The sequence below is a fragment of the Wolffia australiana genome, chromosome 1 (assembly GCF_029677425.1).
Source record: "Wolffia australiana isolate 7733 chromosome 1, ASM2967742v1".
NCBI classification, from domain to species: Eukaryota; Viridiplantae; Streptophyta; class Magnoliopsida; order Alismatales; family Araceae; genus Wolffia; species Wolffia australiana.
The window spans coordinates 13518084-13529613 of NC_135835.1; the positions used below are offsets into that span (position 1 = coordinate 13518084).

The following is an 11530-nucleotide window of genomic DNA, read 5'->3' on the forward strand; positions in this document are numbered from 1 at the left end:
GCGCTCACATGGAATGGTGCAAGGCATACGTCGGGGGGATGGATCGCCCTCGCCTGGCAACGATCGGCGAGAACGGACGGTGGATATGCGTCGCCCGGTCGCCATCGTGCGGTGAAGATCTTCTGAACGCAGAAGAAGGAATTCGAAGACAGATAGGACACTCGGCAAAAGCCGGCTAAGCTCGTGCCTCCTTCCGGTTGGTCCACGTCATGTCACCGATAATTACCCCGTAATTACATTAATTAATTACTAAAGCTGCTTTATATCCAATAAAGGAATATATAATATCTCTCCTCCCCTGCGGTCGCATTTGGTCAAGGGGCAGCTTCCGTGGTCTCCGTCCGCCGGGCAGCGCGCTGGCTGCTGCTTTCTCTCTCATCTCTCTCTCTGTCTCTCTCTAGAGGGAAGAAGAGTGAGGGGGCCAAGAGGGTGAAGTCTCCTCAGTCGGTTGTTGGCTGCATTTCAGATCTGGTGAGCTCTCGATCTCCGCCGGATCATGTAGGGATTGTAGTTCGCGATTGTTTCTCTCTGTTGTTCCGCGGTATATTGATTGCTAGATCTCGACGGAGTTTGATCGCTTGATCGCATTCCTTGTCGTTTCTAAGATTTCGCGTTTGTTCTGTGGCCGGAGGATTCTGAGTTCTTAGGCTGACTTCTTCCTTTACTGAAGGATGTGTTGCGATGCGTGGTTTTTTTTCTGGATTATGAGGGATGAAGGTTGGTAGTTTGCTCTTTATCTTTTTTTTTTTCACAAGAAGCTGGTGCTTACTTAGGTTTATTTTGCAAGGTGCCAGAGCGGAGTGCGGCATTTAGCTTATGCTTGGTCCGTGGTCATAATTTCGACATCTGTGAACTGTCTGTTTTTAATGCTGTGATCTGCGGGGACCTTCTGGATGGCTAGTTGACGGATGATCTGAGCTGTTTTCCGCCGAAAAGTAAGCGAATCTCCCTTTAATCGTGATACTTGGTCACTTATTTCAGAGCGAGTTTATTTCAACTGTTTGTTCTATTCATACTTTCAGCTTTTTTCATCCCTCTTTTCTGCGGTGTCCGATCATGGCATCTTTTCGGTGCAACTAGCCGTTTTGCTTAATTTGGTTACACGCAATAAAGGCATCATGTTTCATTTTATCCTGTGAAATTACTCAAAATAACAGCAACCTGGTCGTTGCATTACATTTATATCAAAAAAATTGATGTTGAATGTGAGAGACGCTGTTGTTGGCGGAAGTGAAATATTCTTTTTGGGGAAAAATGTCTTGATGACGATGAATTATGCATTTCTCTTAACTTATTTTACGTTTAATGCATTAATTAATAAAAATATTTATGGCAGGTAATCGCTGCCCTTGGACGTATATTTACTCAACGATGGTAAAATGGTATTTTACTAATTGAATAAATTATGCAGGTTCCTTCTGTTTGAGTGATTGGAATAGCATTTGGTGGACAAAGATCGAGGTAGAAGATATGGTAGGGGGACTAGACGATAACGCGTTGTTAAATTCTGTTGCATTTTACACCATTACCGAAGAGAACAGGTATTTCCTTGTTATTTTTATTTTTTATTTTATCCCCTTAATTCAAGTGAAAGATTTTCTTTCAAAAAAATAAATAATAAGAGAGACTCCAGAATAGAGGGATCAAACATGACCTGAAGTAGGGACAACGTGTAAAACTATCCTAAAATAACAATCCTAGTTAGACTCTTTCCCCCCATCCCATTTATTGGATAGCTTGTAAGAGATGATATCTTCAGTATAAACTGAAAAATTTTCCATCATTGCCCAGTATTTTTTGAACTTAGGTTATCTTTTTTATTATTGCAGATTTGATGTGACCATTTTCTCCAAAGGAATGAACGAGAAAATAGCATCCGGCATTCTTGATCAGCTAGTATTTCATTTACCTGGATTGACTAACAGCAAGCCGAGAGGGAAAAATGAATGCTTTAAGCTTGAACTGACAACAGAATTGGAAGATTTCTCATGGTTCACCAAGGCCACTCTTTCTCGGTATCCATCTATGCGTCTTAATCTGTGTAAATACGGAGCATCACCATGTTCTCTCATCATTTATTTTTGATAAATCTATGGTTATTTCAGTTTCTTATGCCTTGTATCTGCACCTGAGTTTGTAAAGAGCGCTAGTTCCATCGAAAATGAGATATCTCAACTAGAGGATGCCAGGAAATTTCATCTTGCTTTGTATGCCAAGGTATTTTTACTTCCATTTTTTCTTCATTTCTTTTGATCCGTTATCTTTATGTCCTTATCAAGCATCAAATTTTCTCAGGACCATGCAAAGGCCTCAGAAGATGAACCAATAGGTAGGCTTCATCAAAGCCTAATCTGGTTGTACGATTTGCATTTTTAACGGATAACATTCCGAAAATACGTCAAAATATTGGATTTCCTTTATATTGTAAAGACATCATATCTGAATCTCATCAACTTCTTTTTTGGAAAATCACGGATCTCTAGTGTAATACTTATGAATTTTACATCATTTTTTTTTCGTGTCGTTGTAGCTGTATCCCCTTTTCTTGATTGTAATCCGAATGTATCTTAATCTTTCAGAAATCGGAAACTCAGAAGGAGAGATTTTGAGACCCAGAGTAAGTACATTGCCTCTGTTTTATTTCACGCATCTAATCTCATATACTTGTTAACGGTCAAAGGCAAAGAGTTGCAGGTTCAGTCTGACGCGTCATCCGACCCCACAAAGTAAACTTCTTTCCTTAGATATTATTTGCACAATTTGAAGATTTTTACTTACCTAAGTGCATATTATTTTTGTGCCACAGAAATGAATTGCTCCGGGCAATGGATGTGAGGCTGTCCGCTTTAAAGGAGGAGCTTTCTGCATCTTTTGGCAGAGCTCTGGGTTCTGTACCTGCCGCTGATCATATATCAGACTTGAGGTCATTCTGTGACTACTTCGGGGCTTTAACGATTAGGTACTCATGCCCTATTTTTTTGATCGTCTCGTTTACAAATGTGTGAATCCCAAATTATTGTTGTTTGACCTCAGAAAAGATTGTTATAATTCTTTTTGTTGTTTTTATCCAGGGATATTTTAGTTAAGTACTTGGAGCCACTTCCAAACGGGGAAAATATGACCATTTCGGAAAATAAGAATGGGACAAGACTTTCTTCAAATGACGAAAAACTGGTCATGGCAAGAGAGAGCGCAACGTTGGCGAAAATGGCCCAGGCTGAGCGACAGATCTCATCAGAAAGTGAAGATTCTGATTCGGCCGAAGCAGAGAAGCACTCCACTGAGAGAAGCCGATCTCTGATAAGAGGCCCATCACCGAGAAGATCTGCTTCTCCCATGCGGCGGGTCCAAATCGGAAGATCGGGAACCCGCAAGCCCGCTGCCCTCTCTATCAGAAGCCTGACATACTTTCCATCGAGGGAAAAGCCGCCACTAAAGGATACTACCACTGATGGAAACAGTAGCTGTAATGAAGATCCAGATCAAGCATCCAACAGATCAGAATCCGCTGCAAGAAGAATGAGCGTTCAGGATGCAATCAATCTCTTTGAGAGCAAACAGAGAGATCAAAGTTCAGCTGCCCACAGTAGAAGGCCTTCTGGGGAGGTTTCGTTTGTCCCTAACAAGCCTGTGTTGAGGAGATGGAGTTCTGGAATCTGTGAGACCAGCAGAGAAGAACTGCAATCTGTAGCTCTAACGGTAGAGGAAGTGAAAACAGAATCTGAAAATCCATCAAACGATATGGGATTAACCCGGACTGACATGTCTGAAGTTGCTCCGGAGAAAACTTCTGAGGCTTCAGAGTGGTCCAGGCAGAAGGAGGCCGAGCTGAACCAGATGCTGATGAATTTCATGGAAACCAAGAAACCATCAAAATATGGAACTACCGCTGCGCCGTCGAGCCAGAAGAGAGGAGATCAGACCAAACAGCCAAAGGAAAAAATCTCAGCTTCAAGAAAGCCTCCTGAAAAGGCCATTACACCAGTTAAAACCCCTCAACCGAAGGCCGTCTCAAGGGCAGAACCGTTAGCCCAAACACAGAAACCACGTAGAAATTCATCTCCTCCGGTTTTATCCAAAAAGGACGCGCCAAAAGCCACAGTTAGCAAGAAGCCAGCCCCTCTTACCCGCAGTTCATTGCCACAGTCTCCTTCCTCAAGAACAGTGGGGACTCCACGTCAATCACAGACTACCGCACTCTCTCCTTCAGCACCCGTTCCGAAGACGGAGAGGACGCCGACGTCATCAAAGAGCGGAAAGTTGGCTTTAAATGAGGGGAAAAAAGCTTCTCCAAGAACAATTGAGGACAGAAAGCCTGGTGCAGCTGTCAAAGCCGCAAAGTCAAAGGTTTTATCTCGCCCTAGTAATGAAGCGAGTGCAGTTAGTGCCAAGCCAAGAGCGCATAACAAGGCGCCTAAGAAGAGTACTATCGTGCCGTTGGAGTCAAAGTCTTCGAAGAAAGTCAACAGTCCGGCTAATCCTGGCGCTAAACCCGAAGAATCAAAGTCCAAAGATTCTCCAAAGGTCTCTGCTGCCATCGAAGTCGGTGAATCAACGTCGACACCCCATGGAAATGATCCAGAGGACCAGGAAGTTACAAAGTTAGATAATGATTTGAGTCTGTTTATGACAGAGAGCGTGGAAGTTGCCACGCCAGCCGAGGTGGACGCGACACAGGGAGATGAAGTGAAGGTGATCTCGTCAGCAGCCTGGGAAGAAGTAGACCAAGATAAGGTCCACGAATCAGACGGCTGCAGCAGCCGTCAGATGGACGGTTCTGATGCGGCGCCAGCGGCTTCATCGAGCAGCTCTCGCATGAGATATTCCTTGTCCCAGATGCTTCTGGCCGAGAGCAGTGAGCCTGAGGTGCTGGAATGGGGAAATGCCGAAAACCCCCCTGCCCTCGTCTACCAAAAAGATGCGCCCAAGGGGCTAAAGAAACTTTTGAAGTTTGGGCGCAAGACAAAGGGGGAAGTCAACCTGTCTGACCTCTCCTCTCCCTCCGTCTTGTCCGATGGAGAGGAAGAAAAGCTAGAAGTCAAAGTCAACGGCAAGAAGGGCTCAGTGGCAGGAAAAGTAAAGATCATGCCTCCTGAGAACAGAAGCGTTGACTTTCCCAACACTGCCGAGGTTCTATCAGGTGCTGCTGCATGCTCATTTTTTTCCCTTTACCTTATAGCTATTCTTGCCGCGTCAGTGATTATTATTGCTCTTTTTGCAGCTCAATTGGGAGACCAAACATCTCTGAGAGAAGGACAATCGAACAAAGGTACCTCTTTCTCTCTTGACTGAATTTTTGAGAAACTTATGTTGACCGCTGTCTGTTTATGTTCAGTGGGTCGATCTTTCTTCTCCCTCTCATCGTTCAGAAGCCGTAAAACCGGCAGCACAAGTTCTCGATGACGCCTCCGTTTAAAAACCCAGGCCATTTCTATCAACATTATCCTCTTCTCCTGTGCGCGCCGTCTCATGTTCTTCCCTAACAAGGTGAACTGACTTTATCTTAATGAATGGTAAATCTATGCATATAAGTGGGGTGATCAAAAGAAGACTTTTTGTTATTAAATATTTGGCAACACACAAACTTCCATGGTTTCAAGTAGAAATAGACACAGCGCCATCGAAGCTGGACTCTACGTGCTGAAGAACAAACCCGTAGAGCTTCCTCTTCAGCCGGTCAACGGACGCCTTTGCATCGTCTTCCGCCGCCTGCCCAACGCCATCCAGCCACTCGCTGACCCGCTTCAAACTCGATAGCACGGCCGCGACACGGGCGGTGTCCCGTCTGCCACTCCCGGCCAGCTGGAAGCCTTCGTCGACTGCTTCCTCAACAAACCTCAGAAACCAGCTCTGCATCTCGCGCCGAAGACCGGTGACCAGATCCACCAGCAGAGAAGAGGCTTCAGCAGGCGGGTCCCGGCGGCCGGCCTTCCAAGACTTCAGCACCTTCTCGGGTACCTTCGGCATAGCGGGTCCCCCAGACCCGCTATCCAAGTCCAGTAAAGAGACGACTTCAAGGTCAGTGGTCAACGCAGCGTCGATCAAGCGCCGGATTGGAACAAATCGGTCAGCCCAAGCGTCGACAGCCCACTTGGCGACGTCTCGGTAAATCTCAAGGAAGCGATCAACGGTTGGGATCGGGTTTCCAGCGCTTGACGCAGAGCAAAGATCAGAGAACATGCTGTCATGATGGATGAGAAAATACAATCAGAGATCAGAGAAAAATTGGAATCAAGATAGAATCTTGGGCTACCTCAGGCTCCGTAAGATCGACTCAGTAGCAGATGCTTCTTCCAGAGCCTCCACCGCAGCCGCCACGAAATTACATTTTCGGCGGAAAGCATCCTGAATTTTACCGAGAAGTGCAATTCCGGGTATGATCAATCAGGAAGAGAAGTTTTGATTAAAGTAATGATCATCAGAGAAATGCCCACCAACCTTCCCCAGTTTCATCAGATTTTCCGGGAGACCGTCGAGCCGAACGCTCCCGTCCGTCCATTTTCTGTCATGAACAGTGATCTTCGTAGCAGGTTTCAGTTCTTCCGGTTTGGGCTGCGGTTCATCCGCCAGCCGGTTCGCAAGAGCAGCCTACCAACTGGAAATCAGCCACGCTAGATCTACGATGAATCGAAAGATCAAGATTACCGCAAACCTGAGTTCTGATGAGCGATTGCTTATCCACGGAGCCCGTCTTGGAACCCGCCTTCTCCTGATCGGAAGAACTCAACGCCGAATCATCCCAGTTCTTCCTCGAAGATCTCATCGACAGCATCATAGCATCCGAGATCTTCGACATCTTCTTCTTGCCGCCGCCCTCTCCGGCCATGGGAGAGAGCTTAAGAACGCCGGACAGCCGTCTCCCAGGAGACATAGAACTCCGCCTCGCAACAGGCGAGGCCGGCCTGCGCCCGCTGGACGGCGACGGCTGCCGGTACCTCGAAGGAACGATAATGGCGGCCGGCTCCTTCGCGGATCTTCTATTATCCTCCTTCGCGGCGACAAGGCTCGGAACCTCGGCTTTGGAAGGGATCGGGGAAGAAGCCCGGGCTCGAATCTTAGGGTTCGGCTCTTTCTCCGGCGCGATCTTTCTCGCCGGAGAAGAGAACCGGCGCTTGATTGGCGCCAGGTTCTCGGTCGCGGCGAGCACGACCCGGTCGGTGTCGGAGCTCGCCACGGGGGGGAGTCGGGCGAGATCCGGCGACGCGGCGGGCTGGATGATGAAGCTGTCGCGGTTGGGGGAGATCTGCAAGATCAACGGCTGGGGGCTGCCGACGAAGGGGTGAGGGCGGTGGCCGGGGATCGGACGGACGCCGTGGGCGCGGGGGACGGGGGATCCCTCGAAGTGGAGGCGGTCGAGGTGGACGAACTGGCCGAGCTGGGCGCGGTTGGAGAGGATGAGGTCGGAGTCGCGGTCGGAGAGGGAGACGAATGTGGAGTTGAGGGAGTCGGAGAGCTGAACGTAGAAGCCATGGCTGGGCCAGAGATCGGGGCCGGAGAGGGCCGGCGCGATGCCGATGACTTGGAGAACGGCGGATCGGTGCTCGCCGGCGACTCTTGTGCCGGTGTTCATCGACTGGAGAAGCTTGAGGAGGACGCCGGGCGTGAGGGACGCCATGGCCGTCTTTTCCGAGTTCCGAGTTCCTCCCTTCTGCTGCCAATTTCTGCTTCCTTTCGATGCCAAGGGTACTTGAGAGAAGAGAGATCCGTTATGGCCGCGATTTCAAATTTTGAAAATTCCCGCCCATTTTCATTCAGTGTGAGAGCCATTGGGAAACGCCCGTTGGTCAATTATTTTCTTATTTTTGCTTGAAATTAATTACGCATATTTGAGTTCTGAATAACGCAGGGACGCGATCCGGACGATTTTTTCTGTCCCGGGATGAAAAAATCGACCCCTCCATGGGTTTGGACGAAATTCGGGACGAAAATTCGGCCTGCGGATCACAGGGGGACTGTTTTCTTCCCGTGGGACGAAAAAACAGACTCTCCGGGGTCTCGGACGATGGACAGACGAATCTGGATGAAAAACAGCCGGATTCCATCCAACGGTTGAGATGTAGCCTGTATGATAATTTGCATCAAAGTTTCTGAATTTTTGTGCACGTGCAAACTGATGCCGCTCAGAAATAATTGTACGTAAGTCCTTTCACAATATCTCTCCTCCGTATGTCCCTAAAAAACTTAGAAAAATCTATATTAATATATTAAAAATACAAAACAGTTCGTCTGGGACGAAGGACCAGATGGTTTTTTCCCCGGAAAGGATGAAAATTCGTCCCACGAGGACTGGAGGGGACCGTTTTCATACCACTGGACAAAAAATCGACCCGTCCTTTGTCCCTGCACTGAATCCAGACATAGGATGGGACAGAATTTGTCCCGTCCCGTCCATCGTCCATATCCGGGACGATCCGGAACTATATCAGATTATCAGATTGAACTTTTTGATCCACATTGTAGCCCGGAATGCAACGCAATACTTTATGTTGGCTTGTTCTTACATGGATTGTCAATCAGATTGAAATTATTTGACCTGTTCAGGTACGGGTCTGCAAGTGGGGCTCCGTGTTCTGTGAGATTTTAAACTTTTTTATCCATAGTATCGACTTTTTAAAGCATTAAAGGGATTTTATTTTATATGCAGTGTAAAAAGATGTTTTATTTTGGTTTTTAGAGGCAGTTTTACTGACATAAACATATATAATTTCAATTTAGAAGGAGACTGATAGAACTCCAAACACAAATTTCCAATTTCTGATTGACCTGTGAATAATCCACAGCCCTGATTGTTGATTGCATCACTTATGTTTGAACTATGGTTTTATCAGATTTGATCATTCAAACCCCACTCCAATCGATCTTTCGATTGATCAAATCAAATCTCTGCGCTCTAGGGGATATCATTTTATTCTCTAGGTAACTCATTTTTATTTTGTCTAAGTGAGGATGAAACCTGAATGTGGTGGTCATGCACTTAAAAACCATAGGCTCTTATTTATGGAGAGAATAAGCACTGTGCCTTACCTTAAACATCATTACTGAAATAATTTTTTGTGTATCATAATTCAAACAGATTACTAGTTGTATAGAAGCTTGTTGCATGAGAGACTGATATGGAAGATACAATTACAGCTTTTATGAAAAAAAATCACAGTTATATAGATTTTAGATCATTAAATGTATTGTTTTATTCAAAATATTGTTGGGGCATATTGTTTTACTTCAGTATTATATTTAAGGATCTTTACAATTTATTTTAGGAACCATTTAGACTCCTTAGGTCTATTATCCCAAGAAAGGAGGATGTCTAAATTAAGATCAAAAGGAACTGGTTTACAATTAAATATTCCACCTTTCCCAATGCAAACTCTCCAATATGTATAGATAAATTAAGCAAAAACTTAAGACTCTGCCTTCTATGTAATACAAAAATAAAGATTATTGCCCAATTTAGCCTCAAGGGAGATACTACCCTTTGGCGATCTAAGCTCCTACAAAACGGCAAAAATAGTTGTTGTTAGATGGACTTTTTTTTTAAGTCCTGCTTCAATTGTCCCACTACCTTGAGTCCAACTCAAAGGGATATTGAAGAAACCATAACAACCATAATTTATAACCTAAATAACATACAAAACTTGAGTGGATAGAGATTATACAACAGTAGATATCGAATGATGAATTAAAATATTCTAGCTTACTTCAGCAATATGCATTGATTTGGGTTCATTTAAAAAACTTTTATCATGATTTGGCAGACTTGGTTTTTGTGTGATTGGCTCTCCCATGGACAGTTAGTTTTCATTTCTTAGATAATTTGATTTTTCTAAACTCTCTTCCCTTTTAGGTGCCTAATAAGCCTAAAAATGTGTGTAAATATGTCGTTGATTTGATGTTTAGACTTATACAATAAAATTTATGAATACCCTTAATCGCTAAATATAGAATATAGAGCAAGCAAGGGGTCGAACCACAGGGAGGCACCAAATAAAAAATTTTATCCAATTTTAAGGAATCAATTCAAAGATGAATTAATAAACCTTAATTATGCTTAATTATGTTTTTAATTAATCAAAATCAAGTAAAAAACTTAATTTTGATTTTAATTATTTCGGTCAAAAAGCTCAAACTAGAATTATTTCAATTATAAGATCAGATTAATTCGGATTATTGATTTCCCAATTATTATAAAATTTTAAGACAATTTTATGAATTAAAATTGGGAATTTAATAATCAAGAAAGGGATTTTTTAATTGGACTTCAAGATGAATGAATTTTCGAATAAATTTTTTTTAAGGTTTTTTATATATTAAATTAAATTTATAAACAATAAAAATTAGAATCTAGAGAGAGAAACTAGACAAATTAACCTAGAGAGAGAAAGTGAAGAAATTGGGGAGGGATAAAATCCGACCCAAAATTAAAAATCTAATAATGCAGAAATGTTCAAAATTTTTGTAGAATTAAAGATTAAACCCCAGATCTTGAATCAGAATAAAAATGCAGTGCTAATTTCATTTAAAACCACTTCTAGGGCATGTACATTTCGCCCATGCCTTGGCGTTTTAGAATCGTTCAAGAAGAATATTGAAATACAAATCAGAAACTTACAAATTTGAGTGCAGAATCAAAAACTGTCGACTTCCAACGCAACTCTTGTGTCCTTCCTGGCCAAATCCTTGGAGAGAGCTTCAAAAAGTGATTTTTGTCCTTTTTTAGACCTCTATTTAAAGATCCAACCAGCTAGATTGTAGAGGAAGAAAGGACAAACCTACCCTCAAAATTTCAGCCCAATCTGACATCTAGATCTCTAGATATTGTCATTTTAATATAGATTAATCGAGGCCGTTGGATCATCTTGTTATTTTTAAAAAATCAATTTTTCTGATTGGCAGACGCATGATTTTTCTCGTTTTCCGCCTTCTCGGATCACGTTATGACACGTGATTGTCCGCGTCTGCCACCCGCAATCATTGGCTGATTGAATCTCCTCTTGAATGGCTGAGAGGACGCCACTTCACTCGTCAGCGCCTACAAAAACAAAAAATAATAATTAAAGTACAGAGGTAAGATTACCGCTATTTTTTTTAACTATTCGCTAATCGATTTCTGCGTGCATTTAATGCACGCGAAAAATTGAAAAGCGGGCGTCATTTAAAATTTACGTGGAAACAATTACCGCGTGCATTTGATGCATGCGGCTACTCGATTCCGCATACGAGGAATAAATCATAGATGCGGAATCTGTTCCCTTGTGCATTAAATACACGCGGTTATCGATTCCTAAGTCAATGATTAGCCGAATAAAAGAAAATGTATTTATTATCATTATTAATTGTTTTCGGCAACCGCGCCACGTTATAAGTACTTTAAATCTAATGATTGGCTCATTATGTTCATTTTCCTCTCCCTCCTTAATATTTAAATAATATGCATCAGTCATTCGCCCGAATTTCGAGCGAATGACGTGGATGCCATTTAATAAATATAAAATATAAAAAAAATTCTGAAATGTGATATAAATAAAATATG

General features: G+C 43.4%; 2 protein-coding genes across 6 annotated transcripts; one reads left to right on the forward strand and one right to left on the reverse strand.

Annotated features, from left to right (window-relative positions):
• The first annotated feature begins 293 nt into the window (after nucleotides 1-293).
• LOC144707643 (uncharacterized) lies at nucleotides 294-8154 on the forward strand. 5 transcript variants are annotated; one of them, XR_013582498.1, is made up of 14 exons: nucleotides 294-471; nucleotides 671-717; nucleotides 788-935; nucleotides 1412-1541; nucleotides 1830-2015; nucleotides 2106-2217; nucleotides 2296-2329; nucleotides 2580-2617; nucleotides 2695-2726; nucleotides 2807-2959; nucleotides 3072-5140; nucleotides 5222-5269; nucleotides 5336-5487; nucleotides 7847-8154. XR_013582498.1 is itself a non-coding variant. In XM_078580863.1 (13 exons), exons 4-13 carry the CDS (start codon nucleotides 1471-1473, stop codon nucleotides 5401-5403), a joined length of 2811 nt encoding a protein of 936 aa, XP_078436989.1. In that variant the 5' UTR covers nucleotides 294-471; nucleotides 671-717; nucleotides 788-935; nucleotides 1412-1470; the 3' UTR covers nucleotides 5404-5566. The 5 variants fall into 5 exon arrangements, 4 of the variants coding, with proteins under 4 accessions (XP_078436989.1, XP_078437001.1, XP_078437008.1 ...); XM_078580863.1 differs by lacking the exon at nucleotides 7847-8154 and having other exon boundaries at nucleotides 5336-5566; XM_078580875.1 differs by lacking the exon at nucleotides 7847-8154 and having other exon boundaries at nucleotides 795-935; nucleotides 5336-5566.
• LOC144707671 (serine/arginine repetitive matrix protein, putative (DUF936)) lies at nucleotides 5538-7659 on the reverse strand. The gene is made up of 4 exons (XM_078580896.1): nucleotides 6653-7659; nucleotides 6439-6588; nucleotides 6254-6345; nucleotides 5538-6181 (listed from the first exon to the last, which is right to left on the reverse strand). Exons 1-4 carry the CDS (start codon nucleotides 7613-7615, stop codon nucleotides 5596-5598), a joined length of 1791 nt encoding a protein of 596 aa, XP_078437022.1. The 5' UTR covers nucleotides 7616-7659; the 3' UTR covers nucleotides 5538-5595.
• Nucleotides 8155-11530: the final 3376 nt, after the last annotated feature.

What these genes read in the sequence shown, in the direction of transcription:
- LOC144707643 (XM_078580863.1), top strand. Translation starts at nt 1,471, where the DNA reads ATGGTAGGGGGACTAGACGATAACGCGTTGTTAAATTCTGTTGCATTT. An exon ending in ATCTTGCTTTGTATGCCAAG is followed by an intron (nt 2,218 to 2,295) that starts GTATTTTTACTT and finishes AAATTTTCTCAG; the next exon opens with GACCATGCAAAGGCCTCAGA. An exon ending in TTCGGGGCTTTAACGATTAG is followed by an intron (nt 2,960 to 3,071) that starts GTACTCATGCCC and finishes GTTTTTATCCAG; the next exon opens with GGATATTTTAGTTAAGTACT.
- LOC144707671 (XM_078580896.1), bottom strand. Translation starts at nt 7,615, where the DNA reads ATGGCGTCCCTCACGCCCGGCGTCCTCCTCAAGCTTCTCCAGTCGATG. An exon ending in ATCTGATGAAACTGGGGAAG is followed by an intron (nt 6,346 to 6,438) that starts GTTGGTGGGCAT and finishes GGTAAAATTCAG; the next exon opens with GATGCTTTCCGCCGAAAATG. An exon ending in TCGATCTTACGGAGCCTGAG is followed by an intron (nt 6,182 to 6,253) that starts GTAGCCCAAGAT and finishes CCATCATGACAG; the next exon opens with CATGTTCTCTGATCTTTGCT.